The sequence below is a fragment of the Lagopus leucura genome, unplaced genomic scaffold, assembly GCF_019238085.1.
Source record: "Lagopus leucura isolate 7727_CA_CO unplaced genomic scaffold, USGS_WTPT01 Super-Scaffold_100017, whole genome shotgun sequence".
In the NCBI taxonomy this organism is placed as follows: domain Eukaryota; kingdom Metazoa; phylum Chordata; class Aves; order Galliformes; family Phasianidae; genus Lagopus; species Lagopus leucura.
In genome coordinates, this window is record NW_024962271.1 from 2,979,869 (window position 1) to 3,000,900 (window position 21,032).

General features: G+C 43.2%; 1 protein-coding gene across 6 annotated transcripts in view; it reads left to right on the forward strand.

Annotated features, from left to right (window-relative positions):
• MAF (MAF bZIP transcription factor) overlaps positions 1-21,032 on the forward strand; it is a 157,580-nt gene that overhangs the window by 8,441 nt on the left and 128,107 nt on the right. For 3 of the 6 annotated variants that reach the window (XR_006180159.1, XM_042877002.1, XM_042876999.1), the window contains one exon: positions 1,874-1,938. Coding sequence is in view for 4 of the 6 variants with exons in the window: in XM_042877002.1 (XP_042732936.1) it covers positions 1,874-1,907 (34 nt within the window). In the remaining 2 variants the exon portion in view is untranslated. Of the gene's footprint in view, positions 1-1,873; positions 1,939-7,675; positions 8,798-11,144; positions 11,234-18,315; positions 18,377-21,032 lie in introns of those variants that run through there. The other 3 variants (XM_042877001.1, XM_042877000.1, XR_006180160.1) reach the window with 3 other exon arrangements.

A 21,032-nucleotide genomic window follows, 5' to 3' on the forward strand; every position in this document is an offset into this window, starting at 1 on the left:
TTTCTTTTCTTTTCTTTTCTTTTCTTTTCTTTTCTTTTTCTCTTTTTCTTCTTTTTCCCTTTTTCTCTCCTCTTCTTTTTTCTTCTTTTTCCTCTTTCTTTATTTTTTCCCTTTCTCTTCTTTCCTTTCATTTTCTCAATTCTCCCCCCCCCTTTTTTTTTCTCTTCTCTTTTTCACCTGTGCTCACACAGAGTCCAATCTAAACCCCCCAGAAATTAAAGGGAATCTTTTTAATGGCATTTTGGATCAGGCCCTGAGATCCCTGCAGGGACTGAGTAGGGTGGGGGGGCAGGATTTACATTTCATGGCTTTTAAGGAATCTGAAGTACGGCAGAGAACAGAGCTTTCCAAGGCCAAGTTTCCCAAATCTATGTGGATATATGACAGAGTGTGTATGCGATTAAGTTTAAAGCCCTCTCTAACAGCAAGCAAGCACATTCCCTTTCCTGCACCCTGAACCCCACTTCTCCAATTTTAAAACAAAAATGCGTTGCCAAAACCTTGGGAACCGACAGGGATGGGGAAGGAATTAGTCTTAGCTCTCCCAGCCACTTGGGGCTGTTGCACTGAGACATTAGAGACGACGAAAACGAGCCCCAAAGTGAACCAAATAAGACGTAGCTCTTTACATTTTTTTTCTCCGTTTTTTTTTTCTCCCTCCCTCTCTCCCTCCCCTAAAACATAAGTATTTCCAGAATCACTGATGAAAGCCATTTGATATGTAGGAAGAGATGTGCCGTCTGCAGCGCGACTCAGTGTTTGCAGAGTGGGATGAACAGATTTTCCTTTCCGTAGGGTTTCCTCCTGCAAAGTCATTGTAGAGGAGGGAATATCGTAAGATTAAATCTGTTTCAAAAACTATATTCATGTCACACCAGATACAGTCTCCAGACTGCATGCAGTCTTTCAGCTCCCTTCATTGTGAAATCCTTTTAAAACAACACCGCGTGGAGCAGAAAACGTATTCCAGCATAGCTCTCACCCCAGCTCAGCCAGATGAAATAAAGGGCAGTTATCAGCCCTTTGGAATTAACTGATCTGCTCCGTGTCTCTGGCTGCTGTAGCACTGTCTCGCTTTCTGAGACTCTTTCCTTATTAATAAGCTGATAGTTCAGTGGAGCTGCTAATGGATCGATGCCCCTGGGGGAGCAGGCGGTCCCCTCTGCCGGGTGCTGTGACACCACCAGGATGGAGCTGGAGGTGTCTATGGGAAATGGATGTGCGTGTGTGTGTAGGAGCAGGGAGAGCAAGTTAACCAAAGGGACACAGCAGAATTCCCGTATTTAGGAAAGGCAGATCGGCTCGCTGCCTGACCTCATTTAGCATACAGAGATTTGCTCCGTGTGTGTTGAATTGTTTTTTCTTTATTTAAATTGGATTTTAAATATATGTTGACAGTAGGAATTGGTACAGCGTGAGCAACCGCGGGAGCAGTGACAGCTCTGCTTTTGTTACTGAACGACTTGTCTGGGAAATAAGGGAATGTGTACACAAACGGATTCTTATTTTGCCAATGAGATTAGCACAGCTGATAATAACCATGAAGAGAACGATGCCGAAAGTGGCGTGCTTTCAGGTCATAGGAGGTAGTGCTCACCGGTGAGGCAAAGAGATGTTTTTAAGGTAACTTCTTGGTGAGATTCTCCTGCTATTCATGCAAAGGAGAGGCCAGATGTGCAAGGAGCGTTTCACTTTAAGCTGTGCTAATTTTCTTCTTCTTACAGCTAACGAGCAGCGCAAGCAACTGTCTGAGTTAAATACAGGATTTGAATATAAGAGGCCCTATTTGTACAGTAGTGGCACAACAGACATGTTTTACAATGCTAAGAATTCCTTTTAATAACAGCATATTTTAATGTATTTACTAAATTAGGTACCCGAGAGAATCTTCTACAACGGTGATGTGAAAATCCCTGTTACCTGAGGTCAGAACAAAAGGTATGTTCCCACTTTCCTTTGCACTTTACCTATCTGGGGAGGGTGCTGGGCTTCCCATTGCCCAGCGGGGACGTGCTCTGTGGGGTGAAGCTGGCTTCAGGTGCACAGAGCATCCACAGTGCTGGGCTTTGCCCTTCTGTCAGCCGTCCCATGTCCCACCGCTCATCTATAATCCTCTGCAAATGTTTTCTTTCTTTCCCTTCAAATGCTGGCGTTCAGGCATCAGCTGCAGGGATTAAGGATAGGTCTCCTGAAGATGTCCCTCATCTCTGGGTGGAAGTCATGAGGCTGTGTGTGTTAGGCAGCATCTGTGCTCCTGGTTCACAATAGGGTCTAAATCAGCACTGCTTTTTCTCATGGAACTTGTTTTCATTCAAACTCTCATTGACTACAAAACACACTGTCAGGAAAATGCGGGGATTAAGCGTTCAGCTCCTTCCCCTGCTAGGTTCAAATAGCATGCTTTTTTTTTTTCCTTTTTTTTTCCTATAGAATCTGATTTTTATTGACCTCAACTGTAAAAAATACTAAGTGGCTTCAATGAGCTGCAGGGCTGCAATGACACAGGCTCTGGCGTGTGTTTTGTTATAAAACCTCCTGTTCTAGTTAGGAGCACGGCCTGCCACACTTTGGTCAAACACAGCATGCTGTTATAAAGCAATATTTGATTAACTCATGAAATTAATTACAAAGAAATGGGGAAGAGGTATGCAGTGCACTGCAGAGGGGCTCTTTGGGGTTCTTCATGAGTAGGTTTCCAAGGAGGTATTTCATTGTGAGGGTGCAGCTCCTGCTGTCTTACCTTCTTTCTAGGCTAAGGGCTGCAGGTCTGATAATTCGTGAGGAAACCTCTCCTGGCTCCTCTAATTTATATACGAGTTCTGTAAATCACATCAGCAATACAAATGCTTTTTGTCCATATACTAAAAAAAAAAAAAAAGGCAAAAGCTCTTTCTCTGCTGTGGTCTCAGGACGTAACTTGCTGCTCTCTGGGACAATTCCTCACTCCTTTCTTCCAATTCATTGTGGTGACACTGTCACTTACAATAGGAAAACACAGCAGCAAAATCCCTTCCTTTTAAGCGAATTGCTGTTGGGTCTCGGAAGAGTTAACGAACTTTTATGGCGAGGTTCAGGCAGTTCTGACCCCTATGGTAATATTTCATCTAAGGTTACTGTTGGGAGAGAAATCAAATTTCAGCTGCAAGCGTGATTGACAGGTGAAAGCAAGAAAGAGAGAGACATCTGGTCAGATGGGGAATTTGGAAAGGAGAAGGACAATTCAGGGAAATGTCTCTGTGATATTAGGAATAATAAGTTCAGAGATGAGGACTTCAGACCTCCGTGCGCTCCGGAGCTGCTCTCACTCGGTATTCATGCAGGTGCTTTGGGTAAGGGGATTTCAGGCTGTAAATCTCCAGTAGTGGACAGTGGTCTCTGTGGTCTAACCTACTAACTTGACTCCTTTAAGGAATTATGTTACTTCTGGCTTGCTTTTAGTATTTCAAGGCAATTCCTTCAACAAATGGACTGGAGAGTTAAGACACTGTCACCTGGGTGTCCCTCTGGGGTCTATGGCAGCAGCATCCTGCCCATGGGATTGCTGAGCAGTATTTCACAAGGCAAATTTTCCTTTCAAAGGGAAGTCCTGTGAAGGATTTCCAAGATTGCTGGTTTTCATCACTGTGCGTAACTTCTAATGTTTCAAACGCACGGCAAAGCTATGGACTGTGAAGGGCATTGGCCGTGCTCTAAGGGAAGGGATCTGAACTGCTCCGTGTCTCCATCCCAGCTGGGAGGACAGGCCCTGAGTGGGCTCCTGGCCTCACCACAGCTTTGGTGAAACCCCACGGAATTCCCAGGGCCCAGATTTCCACCACATGAATATCTGTGGGGGGAATCATGCTAATAAAAAGCAAGATCTGAATTCATCTAGCGGTAGCGGTGCCATGAATTCCCTGGATGGATGTTCCAGTTTGGGATTAAGAATGGATTCTCCCTCTCTCCCCCTTCCCCTGCAGTGTAGCTTAAGCTGCTTTCAGAATAAACTAAGCAGGAAAATCCACTTTTACTTTGGAGCAGGAGTGTTGCCCTGGGAATAGGTAGCACTGCATTGTATCTTACCACATAATTCCTTATCTGGACAAGCCTTAAAACTAAGGAGAAAGTAAGGAGCAGTAAAAAGGAGAAATACATTTGCTATTCCTTTTCCAGTATACCTCTAAGACCTTTCCCACCAGGGAAATCATGGCAATCCTAACGTGTACATTTACTTGCATTTCCGTGCTATTCCTGTGTTTGCACACGCATTTTTTAAAGAGATTTGTGTTTTGTGAAAGCCTTCTGCACTCCCATGGTTTTTTGAGTGTATTGTTGACGTAGAAGCAGATCTGACTGTTATTTGTGTTCCTTTCATGGCCCGCGATGTCAAACTGCCTGACTTCCCTGCAGCGAGGCCTCCTCAGCTAAGTTTTATTCTAAGGCCATATATCTGATAAAATTGCAAATGAAAGCTGAGAACTGTAAAAACAGCCCAATTTCTTTGGGTATGAGTGAATGATTTTTAACTTCCCATTTTTGAATTAGCCCTCCCTTTAAGACGTCTTTATTTTTCAAAGCTGATATCTAGATAAATTCCACGAAATATTATTGGCAAGTTTCCCATGGCAGTCAATGGGAGCCTTGTATGTATTTTTCAAGCAGATGTGCTATATTAAGTCTAAATGAGAATCTTTTCTTTCAGATGGGATGCAAGCTGTTATTCTTGCTCAGAAATGAACAGTTACCTATCTCCCTTCTTTCTCTCTTTACAATGTATTTTGTACAATTTACAGTCACTTTATGTAAGTAAAAAAAAAAAACACAAAACATTTCTTTCCAGAAATGTGGCTTTTGCTTTTGTTTGATTCTAATAATTCTAATTGCTTACATACATACATGTATATATATATTTAAAACATTTCTTTTGGATTTCTTAATTTGTGCTGCTTACAAAATGACTCACATTGTACCAAAATACAGGAGATGGATGAGACAGGAAAAGTATCGATGTAGAGTCCCATGTGTAAAATGACTTCTCAGGCTTCCACGTATAGTCCCGATGGTTAGAGAGAGAAGAAAGCAGGAGCTGGGAGCTGCAGCCTGACTCACTCGTGAGACTTTGACCCAGTTCTTTGATTCTGGATTCAGCAAAATCCAGCAGCACTGTAAACTTGTTATCTGAGGTGTCTTCTAAAGGTCTCTTGCTGTTGATCTCTTTATGTCTCAGTTTACACAGTTATAAACCTGGATAATTAATGGGGCCAACAAGTAGCTCTGTGCTGGTGGAGGCCTTCTGTGTTGCCCACTCTGCTCTCATCCAAGGGCTGAATTTACAAGTCTGTAGGGTTTGGGGTTGGCACTGGGGTGAGAAACCTCTGCACGAGGCAGGTGGTTTGCTGAATGGAATGTAGCTTAGGTTTTACCCTGATATGGAGTTTGGTTGAGGCAAAACAGGAGCAAATGGTGGTTCAGTGGTGTACCTCTCTCCTCAAACACCAAGTATGCATCCTCACTGCTTGCTCCTTAAAGAGCTGTGCACCTGCACAATGTCCAGAGGTCACGTTGCCCTTGTAACTCCTCATTTATTTCCCAAGGTTCAAGCCATTATTATTCAGCAGTGGTGCAGCTTTTCTTTTCTTTTGTCCCCAGATTATTACTTTCCTTCCTACTTTCTACCCCCCCCCCTCCAATCTGCAATGGAGTCTTCAGCTGTAAATTTGCTAACTGCAGAGACTTTTGCTGAAAATATTCGAAAAAAACAGCATAAGGGGGAAAGAAAAAGATAAATAAATAAGAAAGGCTCTGAACGACACGCTGTGCCGTGCTCGAGCACTACGCTCCTACAGGACAGATAATAAAGATATTAGCACTCATATAATTTCAGATAGGAAATGAAACCAGACATGAAAGAAGCACTGGCTCCAGCTGTTGAGTGGGTATCAAACTAGCTCTGGGAATTGCAGGTACTGTCACTGGAGACAGCCTGACTTCTGAGAAATGACCTCAGGTGTAGGAGCTTGCTGTGGCCCCTTGCAGATATTAATACCTAATTAACAATCTGCAAGAGCATCCTACATCTTAATCACCAGTGAGGTGAGAATGACAACCAGAGGAGGAGAAAGGAGAAGGGGAATGGTATTTTTTCCTCTGCATGCCTAATAACCATGGTTATTCAGATGCAGCTAAATGCGATTTCCTTTTAGTCGTTTCTGCCTATTGGAAGGCACAGTAAGTTCATTTGGTAGCAGGTAGGCAGCGGAGGTGAGAATTGAATTGATCTGAGATACTCTGAAAAATTGACCCCGGGGTCATTCGTAGTTTAAATTGGGAAGCGAGGCTGAGTTTATGTCTTCCCTTTCTTTCCCCTCTCTCTGCTCCCTCTCTTTTTGTGTTTGCAGGCGTGTTAGTCTGCACAGTAATTATTTAAACATACTCTGGTGATGGGGAACCTCGTTCTCCCAAAGTTAATAAAAATAAAGAGAGCTTTTGTTAGTAGTGATAGGTAATTAAATAGCTGGCTTCACGTTGTGCAGAGATATTGTACTGCCTTATTGACACCCTAGAGCCGTGCTCCCCAGCCCTTCTCTGCTCGAACGAAGTCACCGGGATTAAGACCTGGGCTAAATTAAGCACATTTGCTCTGCACTCCGTGCAGCAGCACCAATATACCCCTGGTGTGGGATGCTGGCAGCGGGATGCTGCAGCGAGGGCAGCAATCAGACAAGAAGCAATGGCCAGGTTTGCTTGGTTGAAGGCAAGAGCAGCCCTCCTCCGCAGCGTGGGGCTGCCCAAGATTGCTGCTGCACCACCAGGGCAGGAGGTTCAAAGCTACACCTGCTTGTGGGGCTTTGTGCTCACCTCCAAACAGCTAAGGTGGAGGCGAAGGAAGAGAGAGAGGTACGGACTGGGGAGTGAGAGACATAGGGGATGTAAGGGATGCAGGGGTTGTAGGCGATGTAGGTGATGGAGGGGTGGAAGGTATGTAGGAGATATAGGTATTGTAGGTGATGTAGGAGATGCAGGCAGTGTAGGGGATGTTGGTAATGTGGAGGATGTCAGCAATGTCAGGGATGTAGGTGAGTTAGGGGAGGGAAGTCAGCGCCGTACACACGTGCATGCTGTAGACCTCATTCTGCATTGACTCTGCCAGCAGCGCTCCCTCTCTGTGCTCAGGATCTATTTCCTTGTCAGTCAGACCCAAATTATAACTCTAATAAGGAGAGAATGGGGAAGCAAAGTCAGCACTGTATTAACTACTCAGCTTCTGTGGAAACACCCAGCATTTTCTTTCCAATGACATGAGATAATCTCTGTTTTCTGTTGTACTCATTTCTTCAACCCTTTTAGCTTTGTTTTCACATGTTGGCCTTGCACTAAAAAACCTAACTTGACATCCAGTATCTTCTCAGCTAAAAAGGTATCAGTTCCTGGACTTAATGTCAGCTGTTCTCAGATCAAAGGCAAGAAACATAAAGGTTGACATATATTATTTATTTCATGGTTTACATCAGTGATGTTTCTCTCTACCCTTTTTGGTTATTATTGCTGATGTCTTGCCCATAATGTTGCGCTCGCTTCTCAAAAGTGTTTGTCCCCTACAGACAAATATTCATATTAATGCAATCCATCAGCAGTTAACAAATGCCAGCTCGCTTCGCCGTTTCCCGCACGCCCAAAACTCCCATTGTTTTTGCAGGAATCTTTGGGTGTGAGAAGAATGCCGGATCGGGCCCTTGGGTGGTGTTGGGAGCCAGGCTCTCCCCCAGCCCCAGCAATGCGCTGGGCAGCGGCGCGGCCAGGAGTGGGAGATGCTGCATTCCCTCCCTGCACTGTGGGCTGCTGCAGAGGCGAGAAGAATGCCTGGCTTGGAGGGGAGAAAAGCACAAATAGAAACTCTAATTTTTCTTTCTTTTTTTAATTAAAAAAAAAAAAAAAACATTTTTTTTTTTTCCTTGATTTCTTCCACCTTTCCTCTATCTTTCTCATTCAGAGTGAACCATGCAGGATCTAGCTCAGGACTGTGGCCGGAAAACCATCGGGGATCGGTCACAAGTTCTGCCCAAGCCAGGCATCCCTTCTGCCACTCAGCATAGTGTAAAACTTTCCTTTCTGCTTTCTCTTTGTCAACAACTGCTGCAGGTTTTACTTCCTGCATTACAGCATCGGACAAACTGCTGAATCTGATTTTGCCCACTTACCCTCCCACAAGCTATATATATATTTTTTTCTGCGATGGAATAATAATGGTTACGAGAGATCCTTGGGATGCGCGTTGCTGTTGTTTTCTTTTGTTTGGTTTGGTTTTATTCTAAAGCTTGCTGGCAATTGTCAAACGTTCATCCCAGCAAAGCAGTGCTCAGAGGGGACGGCCCTCTGCGCAGCCGACAGGAACAATTTGCAGCTCTCCTTGGAGCTCTGCTCTTTGCAGAACATGTGTCACTTTTCTGTTTCTTTAAAATTTAATTGGGATCAGGAAATCGAGGGTCTCCCAGTTTCCCCCTCTTCGGGCTGCAATAAAGCCGCTTATAATTTATAATCAGAGTTTGCTATCGTTAAACTGAACTGTAAAGCCGACGTCGGGGTTTCGGCTGTAAAAGAAGATATGGTAAATATTGCAATGGGGCTTGAGTAGCACAGTACAGCAAACACATGTCTGTATGTATGTGTATACGTACGGCTCCAAGGGTAAGAGCTAAATAACAGATAACTGGGATGCATTCTTTCTGGGTGGAATTGAAGCTAAGAGAGATTTATAGCCTGAGCAGTTATTTTAAATGCAAAATGAAGTGTTAATTTATTAAAGTCATTTATGCATCCACATTATTTTTATGTCTTTATTTATATTTTTCTGTACTACGGAGCGATGCAGTATTCATCCTGGGTTTTTCTGTCTGTTGACTGTAGCACTCCTTTGCTTAGATTTTTTTCTAACAAGGCAGCTCATTTAGAAAGAAATGTTTATGTGAAGTGCTTGTCAGTTGGCATTTTTACTGGTGTGCTAACCCAAAGGTAAAATATAAAGGCACGTCTTTTCCTTGCTGGCTTGTTGCTACTAGAAGGGTTCCTCCCTTGTTAGCTTGATAAATAATTTTACTAGCGGGAATCTGCTGAATTTTTATGCTTGCTGTCTATTTTCTGCTTGCTGCAAATAAATTCCAGCACTCAGAGGGCACTAAAACTCCAAACACATGGTATTTTCCCATTTTGTTGCTGGTTGCCTAAAATATTTATTTCATCTTGTGTTTTTAATTAAATCTTTCTTCTTTCTTTCTTTTTTTTTAAAAAAAAGGAAAAATCCTTCAAGTTTTGCAATTAATTCCAAACGAAAGTTTAAATCTGGATTGTACTTAGTTTAAAGTCTTGAGTTTAAATAATGTGGCATCACAAGTAAACTGAATGGCTGGTGTTAAATCAGTCACCACCCCAACTACCTAATGGCTTTCAGATTAAGTGTGAGGAATATTTATTGACGTAGGATCTGGTTAAGCGTTTCTTCTGATTTATTAGATACTTGTACATTTCCCAACTTGCAATCAAGAAAGCTAATTTAATTTATGGAATAAATACTCCAGTTCTGGGGGAGAAAGCACTGAAAAGCTCTGTGTAATGCATTGCTACAAAAGAAGAAGTTTGATAGACATCAAACTGGAGAATCTAAAGCAAAAGGAACGTTGGTGATTGGTTGTTTTTTTTTCTTAAAAGGGACAGTTTTGCAGTTACTGAAGCTTTACACAATTTAAAAATCAATTTAATTTCAGCAAGATTTAATTGAAGAACTTCTCCCAACAGCTTCTCCTTCCTCCCTTACCAAACTGGGTCCTGGTGGGTGCATTGGGTGCTTGATGGGGCATCGTGGCCCTGCTCACCATGTCTGTCACACAGCAGAAAGCCACATACCCTATTGCAGGGGCTTGGAATTAGAGGAGCTTTGAGATCCCTTCCAACCCAAGCCATTCTGTGCCAGGAAAATCCACTCCAAACTTTAGAATTATTCACGTACATATTTTCTAACACAAAGCAATCATCAAACTTTGACCCAAATCCTTGCGTTCTCTCACTGACCACCATGCCATCCGCTCACTGATCAGCATGAGATCACCGCTGTGACGGCAGGGCTGCACGTTGCCTGCAGACACCGTCCTTTTTGTTCACACGAGCACAGCCCAGATCAAGTAAACGGGCAGAGATAATGCCCCGGCTCTGAACAGATAAGTGAATATCTCGGGCAGAGGGGAAAATTACCCTTGGGGCTCCACTGTATAAAATCATAAGCGAAGCAGGGCTGCAGGAAATCTCGAGAGGCGATGTAATCCATCCCCGGGTCGGATAGATTGCGTTATCCCTGACAGATATTTGCATAGCCTGGCCTTGAAGCCCCCCCCCCCCGGGGGGGCGGCAGCGCCCCCCCCCCCAGACGCTACTGCACAGACCTTGGCCACTGCAGATGCTCCAAGCCCTTTCCCCTGGTCCAGAGGAGTCTTGCAGGTCCCTCACGCTGTGTCCCGGTCACCAGGCACGACGTACGCCTCTCCACACTGACCCTTTGCATATTTGAAGGCTGTTGTTATGGCTTGCTGCAGCCTCCTTTCCTCTAGACTAAACAACACCGCATTTTTCAGGTTTTTTTTTCATAGGTTACAATCATGACTTTGCTATTTAATATCTCCTCTGAAGAGCCTGCATACAGTAAACTTGCTGGTATTCAATTTACCTGTGCTGAAAAGGAGTGTTAGAATGGTGCCTGGAGGCTTCACAACGTCTGAGAGGGGAATAATTTAATTCTCACACTGATAATTTTTCTTCGGTGGGACAGAGAGTTCGGGAGCATTCTGTACAGGTGTGCGTTAACTGCAGCTCCCTGTGAGTTTAGTCCAGTACCAGGAGTTCTGTAATGCAACGCACAGCCAGAATTTGCTGATAGGTACTGGGAAACATGTTTTTAAAAATGGCATCTTATATGGTGACCTTTTGTAATTGTATATATAAAAAAGAAGGGGGGGTGGTAGTTTCGCAGTTGCAGGTAACAACTTGGGTATGTCTCCCAGGTGCTCCGTGGAGATCACATAATGAGTTTCCTTGATTGCATTAGCAACTCAGGTGCACGCAATCAGCTCTAGCATTTCAAAAGCTGCTCCAGCTGAGCTGGGTGGCTTTGGTTCCTTCTTTGTAGCAGAGGGAAGTTCTCTCGATGTGCTGCTGATGGTGGTGGGCCGAAGAGGATTTTTTGGCTGTCTGCACGGATGTGGGCTTTGTGGTAGGTTTGAAGACTTTTTTTGTTGTTGTTTTCTTACGTTGGGAGTGATGTAAGGCTCAATCAATGAATGTTCACTTTGCTTCTTGGAAAAATGAGGGGAATCAGAGCCTGCTAGTCTTGTTTTTCGCATTGTCTTCTGGGCACTTGTGCAGGGGCTGCTAGGGAGGTGTCCTTGTGTAAAGCAAAAGTATTGTACCTTGTTTGCAACAAGGTATTCTCTAGGGATGTTTCTTCTATGAACCCCACTGAAACTGTCATTTCAATCAACAGTATACAAGTTGGAAATGTATGTTGAACCAGACAGAGCAACTAATGAGTAGAGGTTTTAGCTCAAGCATTTTGAAGATCTAAAGAGAGACTTCACTGGGAAATGAGAAGTAAAATGATAGCAACCTTGCTGAGCCGTTGGCTCACATCAGAGCTATAGCAGCAGAAGTGAAAATGTGTGTTTCCATCTCTAAAGGTTGGAGTTAAGGACCTGTTAATACTACGGGGAAGAAGAGGGGGGAAAAAATATGTATTGTCTTCCTTTGTGAAGTTCATTTTTCTTTACAAAGTGATTAATGCATTACTATAGCAAACTTATTGTATAATGTGATTACCATTGCATAATAAATCTAAACAACTGTGACTGTCACGGTGATAAGCCTGGCAAGATTTCCCCTTTTACAAAGGCTTTATAAGTTAAGCTTAACTTCTAGTTTTCTGGGATAAAATTTATTTTGGCTCTATCTGTTTGAAACTGCATCAAAAGGGAAGCAGTTGTTGGAGGGGGTGGTATATTACTGGGAGAGTTTCCCTTTCACTGGCTTGCAAAAGAAACTGAACGTCAGCATTAAAATGAAAGTGGAGTTCAGAAGAAAATAATAACTCAGTTGTTTAAAGAAAAAGTTGTAACACTTAAAAGGGACTTTTCAAATATCAAGGGTGGACAGCCCAATTAAATTAACAGCATTGTATTTGCAGCTGTTGACACCTTGGGCTCAGCTTGTCTCAGGCTACTGGAGCTGGCTGAGGGCTTGTCTGTGCCAGGGCAAGGGGGTAACAGGGAGCTGCAGGAAGGAGTGCTTTGGACTAATTAGAGCTGTTTACTCTGAATCCCAGAGAAATTGGTGCTCCAGCTTTAGTGCTGTTAATGCTCTGAACTGGGAGCCAGTGTGAGTTCTGTACTTGGAAAGGCTCTTGTGCCCATGTAGCACTGCCCACTTCTCTGGCTCCATCAGTTGGATGTTGAACTTGGTTGTTTCTTTCTTTCTCTGTGAATGCATGTGAAAATCTCTTGCACCTCTGTGCCACGAGCAGTGCATGTACATCCAGCCTGAATGCTGTAGCAAGGGTTACTGTTCTGGAAACACCCAACCTTTGGAGGAGGTGGTGGAGGGAATGTGCTTGTGCCCTGATGTGTGGGTGTCCATTTGTTTCTAAAAGCTGCAGGTGATGTTTCTTGTGTAATTGGATGCACTCCTGTTAGTAATGGTGGAAAGTGATCTCAAGTGGTGATGATGAGGTGATTGGAAGATCTCTTTCATATTCCAGCACCCAAATGAGATGGTGTCCTCTGTTGGTGCTTAGAGCTTGAATTGTGCTGGCAATGCTGGCATTGAGATGAATGTCTGGAGAACTTAATTCAGATTCAGAAAGAATCCAAGGCTCACAGCTAGGAGTGATACTAGCTGGTAGCTTATTTCCAGAAAATTGGGTGTCACTGCTTTAAGTTGCTGGATTCCTGTTGTGTTTTTTTTTTATGTCATATTTCCTTGACTTGTACTGCAATCTATCTTGTACCCAGGAGGGTTCAGGGGGGGAAAAAAAGGAGTTTACTTGGTATCATCTGATACCATCAAGCATTATAAAGATGGGATGGAGAGAAGACTAAATTTTTTGCACAGGTTTTCAAGGGCTTACAGGCTTCTCCCCCTCCCTCCTCCACCATGCACATACACACAGATACGTTGAATGTCTTGAAAATAAACCACCAAGCTCCAAAAGGGAAGATAGATGTGCTTGTTCAGATAAGGTGCTGCATTTGGAATTGGTGTCTCTGGTTGTTAAACAGAATCCTTGCTTAACGTCCTCATTAAGAACTGTGACTTGCTACCAGTTTTATGAAGATCAAGTCATTTACTTTTAAAGTAAATTAAAGCAAATTTCTCTGTGGTGACAAGACAATAAAACAATGGAAGGCTCAAGTTTTTCAATCACCCAACATCTGTTCCTTGTTGTGCTGTAGATGTAAATGCCCTGCGTACAGCAATAGGTGAACAGAGTGAGAGCCAATAGCTGTGCTGCTGGGGTTTTTTTTCCTTCTCCAAACTGCACTGTAAGCACTGTCCATTTTAGGAAGGGTAATTTTGCAGTTTCCTGTGGCAGCACATTCAGAGCTCCGTTGACACGGGTGCTGTGACAGGTGATGCTCTGCCTCTTGTTGCTGGAAGCACAGTAAGCTGTGGGGTAATGGAAGCAGTGAGCTGCTTCTCGGAAGCCCAGTCAGCACAGCTGAGATCCCCATCTCCTGTCCGAGCCACACTGCCAGCAGACACCTCTGAAGCCGAGGGCACTCGGATGCTTTGTGCACAGCGGTGGGAACTAGGTTGTACAAAACCTCACCAAAACCACTTCCATGTCATACCCACGCTCAACCTGTTTGTCTTGAAACGCTGTCTCAGAGAGAAGCCAGCAGATGAGAAACAAAGTATTAGACCCATTTCTGCTTTTCGACAAGTGCAGGATGCAAACTGCAGTGCGTTTGTTTTACGCGTTCTGGGGGATTTGGCATTTTGTGGTGTGAGAATTGGCTCCCTGCTGTGTGAAGGATTCCAGTGTGGATTTGCGTTGTGTGGGAAATGCTGGCATAGTGGAAAAAAGAGGGGGAAGCTCTGCTGGGAAAGTAGGAGGGGGCTGGATGTTATTCACTTGGGGCAGGAGCCTTTTCCTATCTCAGGAGGATGATTTGTCTTGGACAGAGTAGCATTGACTTCTGGAGCGGCGGAGGACAGGAAGTCATTACTGGATGCAAACGGAAATTAAGGTTCTCAGATCACTTTAGAGATGTTTTAAAAAAAAAAAAAAAAAAGAGAAAGTCCAGAGACTTTTTCTTGGACTGTCCCATCCTTTGCAATCTGTGCTCTCAGCCACGTGGCTGTGGACCCCACTGTTTGAGGTGTAGGTGGGCTTTTCCACCTCAGAGTGTCATCTTCCGAATCTTTGTGGTCAAGGCCTTCAGTGAGAGTGATATTTCCTCAGCCAGAACTTAATAGGGCCACAACATGAGCTGCTCTGCTTTATGGGAAATGGGTAATTAGGTCTGACTGAATTCAAGGTATTTGGCTGTGGGGAGCAGGTGACTTCTCCTTGCTAGCCCTTCTAGAAAAGAGCTGAGAAATTCCTTGTGTACTTCTGCTATGCTGTGCTGGATTTTTTAATATTCTCAAGTACAGAGATTGATTGAGCAATCTTCATTTCCTCCAAAGGATGAGCCATGTTGCAATTGCATCACTATATTAAAAATGAAAAGGGGGGAAAATAGCCTACAGTGTTTTCTATAGCGAAGGAAATAGTAGCAGTTAGTCCATTCTCAGAACTTCCTATCATTGCCTTCTATATTGGTGCTTCTAGCAGCTTAAGAGCATGGGAGGGTATCATTTAAAATAGCTTTCTCTGCATTCTCCTTGGTAGCATGAAGTGATGCTGTGTTCAGTCAATGAGGAGGCTGGTGAGTCACCCCACTAAGATACAGCTTTCTGGCTATGTTGATCATGATCTGTCATACAGAAAAGCAGTGACAACATCTGGATGTATGAGCTCCTCTGAAGTCCTTCTCATGGCAGTAGCAATCCTTGCAGTAGTTTCAGTGGGCTTTGGATGGATCCTTTGCTTATGGCTTTTTTTTTTTTCCTGTTACTGTTCTATTAATTTTGCAAGACCAGAGGTAGGAACACACATCCTCAGCTTTGACCCTGGCATCTCTGTTCTATGTTTCTCTACCTCTGCACACTTCTTGCTTCCAGGGCTCGCTGTGCAGGGAAAGAAGCCATGGAGATCTCAGAGCTAGCTGCTGCTCTGTGTGTTTCTCAAATCAAACTTAGGTTAAACGTGCTGGAAAAGCTGCCTTTGACTTTGGTGGTGCTTGTCCTGAGCTGCTACCAGGAGGAAAAAAAAAAAAAAAAAAAAAGGTGTATTGAAGCACAAATAGATTTTTCCTCAAAGCTAACCTCATTTTGTGAGCAGCTGAGCATCTTCTGTTGTATGAGAAGTGCTCTCTGTTTCTCTTGGATTCAGTGGGAGCATTGGTGCTCAGCCTTGGGCAGGTTGGAGCCTCTTCGTATTTCAGCATTAGCTCCCCAGCAGTCTGCAACACATTCCTTGGACTGTTTGAATTCCCAGATTATACAGTTTATAGAGATCCGCTCGGAGGTGAGTGTGAAATAGTACTGCCCTGTACTTTCTGGGCACCTTTTATCTTTCCAAATATTTATTAATTAGCCCTCAAATCGCCCCTGTGAGGTAGATAAGAGATGGATACAGCTCCTTTCAAGCAGCTATCTGAATGTGTAAAACAGCACTGCCCACAGTTTGGGGCAGATGAGGAAGTAGATAACAAACCAGTATCTTATAGAGGGTGCAGAGAGAATTTAGCTTGGCAGAGCTTAATTACAGCTGCTGGAATTTGGCCAGTTAGTCAGGCTTACTTTGCTCCCTTCGTTGTTTCACTATGGAGTCTGAACTCTGTCAGGTCTTCATCCCACTCAGTGGATGACCCTCTGAAGTCTGGCTTCAAACCCACTTGGCAGGAGAAGGGATTACCAGCTTGCCCTTCATGGTGTCTGAACCTCTTGTGGTTCCTCTATGTAGGACCTGCTTTGGCCAAGTGCTGGGACCACTGTGGCAGTATGGCAGACTGGCTTTGGTGAGAGCCTCTCACCTTCTTACCAGGCGTTGGGTCCCTCCAACACCAAGGGGACTTGGGTGTGAACCTTGCACTGGCTTCAGTGGGTGTAAAACTGGGATCACAGAGCTTCTTCCCAAGTCTCTGATATTTCCCCTAAGCTTTGCTCTGGTGCCTTTTTATCACAGCAAGAAGCCCTGTGCCTTACTCTGAGGTTCCCTCCCTGGCATCCCCAGGGCAGTCAGAACAGCAAAGCACCAATTCCTTTCTATTTGCTTTTTCATGTGATTCTAGAGCATGGAAATGTTGAAGCTAAAACTGAAATTTTACCTATTTTGCGTTAATGGTTTTTAATAAATCTCCAGACTCTCTTTAAAGCTTCACAGAGTGCAATTTATTGTGAGACTACAGTTACTTTATTTTATGTCCACTGCAATTGCTTGTTTCATCTAATTCAGATTATACTCGTGTAAAGCAAGGGCTAGCTCCAGATAGAAAGGGATGAATTATTAATAAAGAAAGTTTTGGAATTAAGATTTTAAACCTATGCAGTAGATAGATGTGTAATATTCAGAAATAGATCTGAAAGGGCTCACACGACGTGCTTTCATCAAATCTTGAAAAGAAAATGACCAATACATCAAATCTTGAAAAGGAATTGACCGATAAATCAAATCTGGAAATGGAAGTGGCAGATAAATCAGCTCTGAAAAAGCAAACAACCAATACATCAAATTCACAGCGTGTTTATTAAAGTTAGGCATTGCTTGTATGTGGCTGAAGCTGCATGCTACGATCATACAATCAACACTTGAAATACTTCAAAAGCAAATTGTGTGCAGGTGTACACACAGCTCTCTGTGCATTTGCTAAGTAAACACCTGGCTCTCTTTGCAGTGTTTTGAGGCTCTCTACCAGCACTCGGCATTTGCTGAAGCCTCACCATCTCAATATTCACATGTTCCTAGACATGAGCAGCTTGATTCCAGCTCTTTTAAAAATGATAATGGATAGTGTGGCCCAAACTGAAAAATGAGATGTGCCTTATTCTGAAAGCTTTCTGCTTTTGTTTCCTGATTCTAATTGTACACTAGCAGCAATGCGGACTCCTTTGGCTAATTCAGAGGACTTTGATGGACAGCTCATGCCCAAAGCATATTTTCAAGATCAAGACTATAAAAACCTCACTATGGAAAAATCATCATTTGCCTCACTGCCTTTGATTTACATCTATGTTACAGAGCCATGAAATTTAAAATAAGATGACCTAAATTGTCCTATAATAATGTGGGCATGAACGTACACTCCTGGTGGCAGAGTTTCTCTGTCACTGTACCAAATGAAATCTAGTTTTTAGTGCCAATCAGTTCAGCATCATTAACCCTTTAAGGATGTTATTAGCATTCTCACAAAGCTTTTCATCATGTTAAAAATGTTTTCAGACTAAACTTGTTGAGGTCAAAGAATCCAAGCCTGTAAGATTTAGGACTTTTTTGTCCTTTGCAATAATATGTATGCACTCAGTCATGCCAAGCAGCAATTATTAGCACTGATTTCTAAAAATCTCCTAAAAATGTTGAATTTAGGTTGACAAAAACAATCTTTCCTTGAGCTATTCCCAACTAATGCTAGAAACATGTGTTCCCCTAGATTGGGCTTTTTGTTACATAGTAGAAAAACTGCTCTGTATGTGAATTGTCCAGGATCCAGGAATGTAAATTGCTTTGCACTTGCTATTACATTATGGTGCTCTCCATTCTGTTTTGTTTTGTTTTTTTTTTTTCTCAGCTCATGTTGTTCTTTTTGCAATAAGTGTATGTTTGAATTGAATTGAAGAGTAGCATATTAAAGAACTGGTTTCATAGCTGTTTATGTCCTTTCATCCAAAGAAGTGTGAGAAAAGCAATCAAGGTTTCAGATTGACATGCTAAAGCAAGAACCGTCAGAGAAAGTGTCTTGCTGTTGGAGTGCTGAATATTTGCATACTTTGTTTGAATTAGTCCTGACTAAACCCAGGTATTTATAGAACTAGCTCTAGCCTGTGGTCAGGCCTCTATAGATGAACTGATTTCATTTCAGGTGAAGTAATTATTAATCTGTTCCCCCTGCTCTACGCCTCTGACTATGTCAAAATGTAGCATCTATAACCCTGACTCAGTGCATTATTCAGACTTTCCATCACTCTGTTTTTCAACAGATGGCATCGAGGTGACTTGCAGCCTTACAAGTGGGATTGACGATGTGAAATAGAGGAGCTTAAAAAGTGATTGCAGAGACAGGAGGAAAATTACAAATTAATATCACTTTAGGAAGTGGAAAGCAGCCTCATGTGGACACGGGATTCTCAATCGGTAGCTTTCACATCAAAAGTGTTGTTTGATTTCTATTTATTGCAGTATAAATAAAGTTATGTAGGCAGGAGGGGGGTTGTATTCAGTAATTCCTCTTGCAAGGCGTTTGGGATGAGTTTCCCATGGAAGAGAAGTGAGTAACGAGCTGCTTATGGAGCACTGCATCCTTCAGCTGGATTTGGGAAAAGGCTGTCTTGTGCAGCTCAGATAAAAACATCCTGTGGTTTGGGGTTCTGAAGAGCTCATGTTACCATTTTGCTGATGAGTTGATGTGGCCACGAAGCAACCTGGATGACTCACTTGGTGTGTGTGTGAATTCAGGCAGGGCAAAGGGAAGGGGGAGAATTTATAAACTCAAGGGTGCAACTTGCATGGCCCCCTAGAATAGATGGTCCTGTGCTACCTATGAATCTAAATGTAATTTACAGTAGATGTAAAATCATAGAATGGCTCGAATGTGAAGGGACCTCAAAGATTGTACTCTTCCAACCCACTGCCATGGCCATTAATGGCAGCATTCACACAGCAGTAGTGATAACACAGGGAGGGATTTCTCACTCAAAGGGACAGAGGTAGCATGAGGGATCTGCACCATGGAGATCCCTGCTGCTAAAAATCAAGAGTAATAAATGGTTGTGTTCTGTCTAGGATATAGCAGAAAGCATTGCTTTCCTCCTTAGCTTAGTTCTGAGGGGCTGCTCCACATAAATCCCATATCATCAGGGACAGAGATTCATGGTCAACTCCAGGTAGTCTATGCTCAGAGCTCAGTGGGAATTCCCATGGGAATACGTTCATCTGGGCTTGCTGGCTGTGTTGGTACTGTGGTGCAGGGATAGTTTGGAAAGAAGATGTGCAGAGTGGGTGAGTTGTCCTTTCTGTTGCTGGCTACACTGATTCTTTGGACCTGAAAACCCACTTAAATAAAACCTTACATTGATCTCCAGCCTTTGTGATTTCTGTGAGATTCAGTTATATGCATGGAAATATGGGCTTAACCACTTCAATGAGTTGGGACCTAAATTCCCAGTTCACTAGGACTAATGCTCAAGAATGAGAGGGTTATTTGTTGCTTTGTCCCACTGGAATCCTGCTTAACTTAAGACATTTCACAGCTCTATGGAAAGTCACAGTGATCTATGAAATACTTTTTCTCATCGTACGCCATCTCCTTTGCTGCTCCTCACCTCTATCTCTGTAGAAAAAAGCATTTAGGAAAGTACTATTAAAAACATGTGCTAAAATCTTACTGCCTGAAAATGCAGAAATGTTTTTAATTAAACCTCTTTGGGGCTTTTGGAACTCGAAAAAGAAATTAGGAATCGTAAGAAAATAAATTGAAGGTAACCTCTGATTCTTTTCTTTTTTGCTGCTTGAAAAAAAAATCAAACGCAGTGACTTGAAGATGTGTGCAATGAAGAGATGGGTCTCTTGTTCTGACAGCCTGTACGTCATATTTTGGCATGGGGGAGTTCAAAACAGCCAGAATTTGATAAAGCAAACTGCTTGAGGTCTGTTCTCTGAAAAACTTGTGCTTGAATGTAGGGGGAAGGTCATGCATAGTATATGCAACTATTAGTAAGAGCACAAAATCTATGATTTATAGACACTGTGATGTTGTACAGGCAGAAGTCTTGCAGGAATATTGGCCCTGTTGAAACTGGTGCATGTGCTGCAGTTCTGTGGTGTTGAGGCATAAGATAGCATTTAATTTCAGCCCTTCCCATAGGAGAAAATAGTTGTTGGACTTCAGTTTCTTGGTGGTTTTTTTATTTTTTTAGTACTTCCTTTTTGTGCTCTTCCTACATTTCCCAAACATGTGAGACATACCTGATAAAATGTAGATTTTTTTTTCTAAAGAGGTTTCCAGAAGATTTCCATGATATTTAGCATCACTGATAAGGAATACATCTCCATCAGCTAGCAGGAGAGAAAATTCCTTCCCCATGCTGAATGTTGGGATGCAGAAATACGGGAAGCATGGCTCTCCCTGTAATTTTCAAGACTGGTTGTGTCCTCCATACCCTCAGCTGATATCTGGGTGAGGACCTGGGCTTTGTGCTCCTCTTCTCCATGTCTCTGCTTAGGGCAGGGATGTTTCCCATCCTGCTTTGCAGCCCTGCCCAATTACCCAGGAGCGGAGTCCTGAGCATCTCCAAGCAGTAAAAAAGCCAGAATGGGTCTGAGGCTGCTGACACTGGGAATTGAGGGCAGGTATTTTGAGCAGTGTGCTGCTCGCTCAGCGGGAAGGCAGGAAAACGCCTTTCTTTTGGCTGGTGCTACTGGCTTGGGTTCAAGGAGGGTTGTGGGGGTCCCTCTGTTATCATCTGTCTTTGAGAAGGTGGTGGGAGGGGGACAAACCTTTTGTCCTTTGGGGGACCCATTCCCTCCGAATGCGGAAGAGAGGGTCTGAATTTTGGGGAGAAAGGGAAGGGAGGTGTCGAGGCGATCTCCATATATATTCTCAAAAAGCTTAGCAAAACGAAATAGAGAAAGAAAGGACTCCAGCAGCAGGGAGTGAACGGCTGGACTTTCCTTCATATTAATGGAGCTTTAGGCGGCT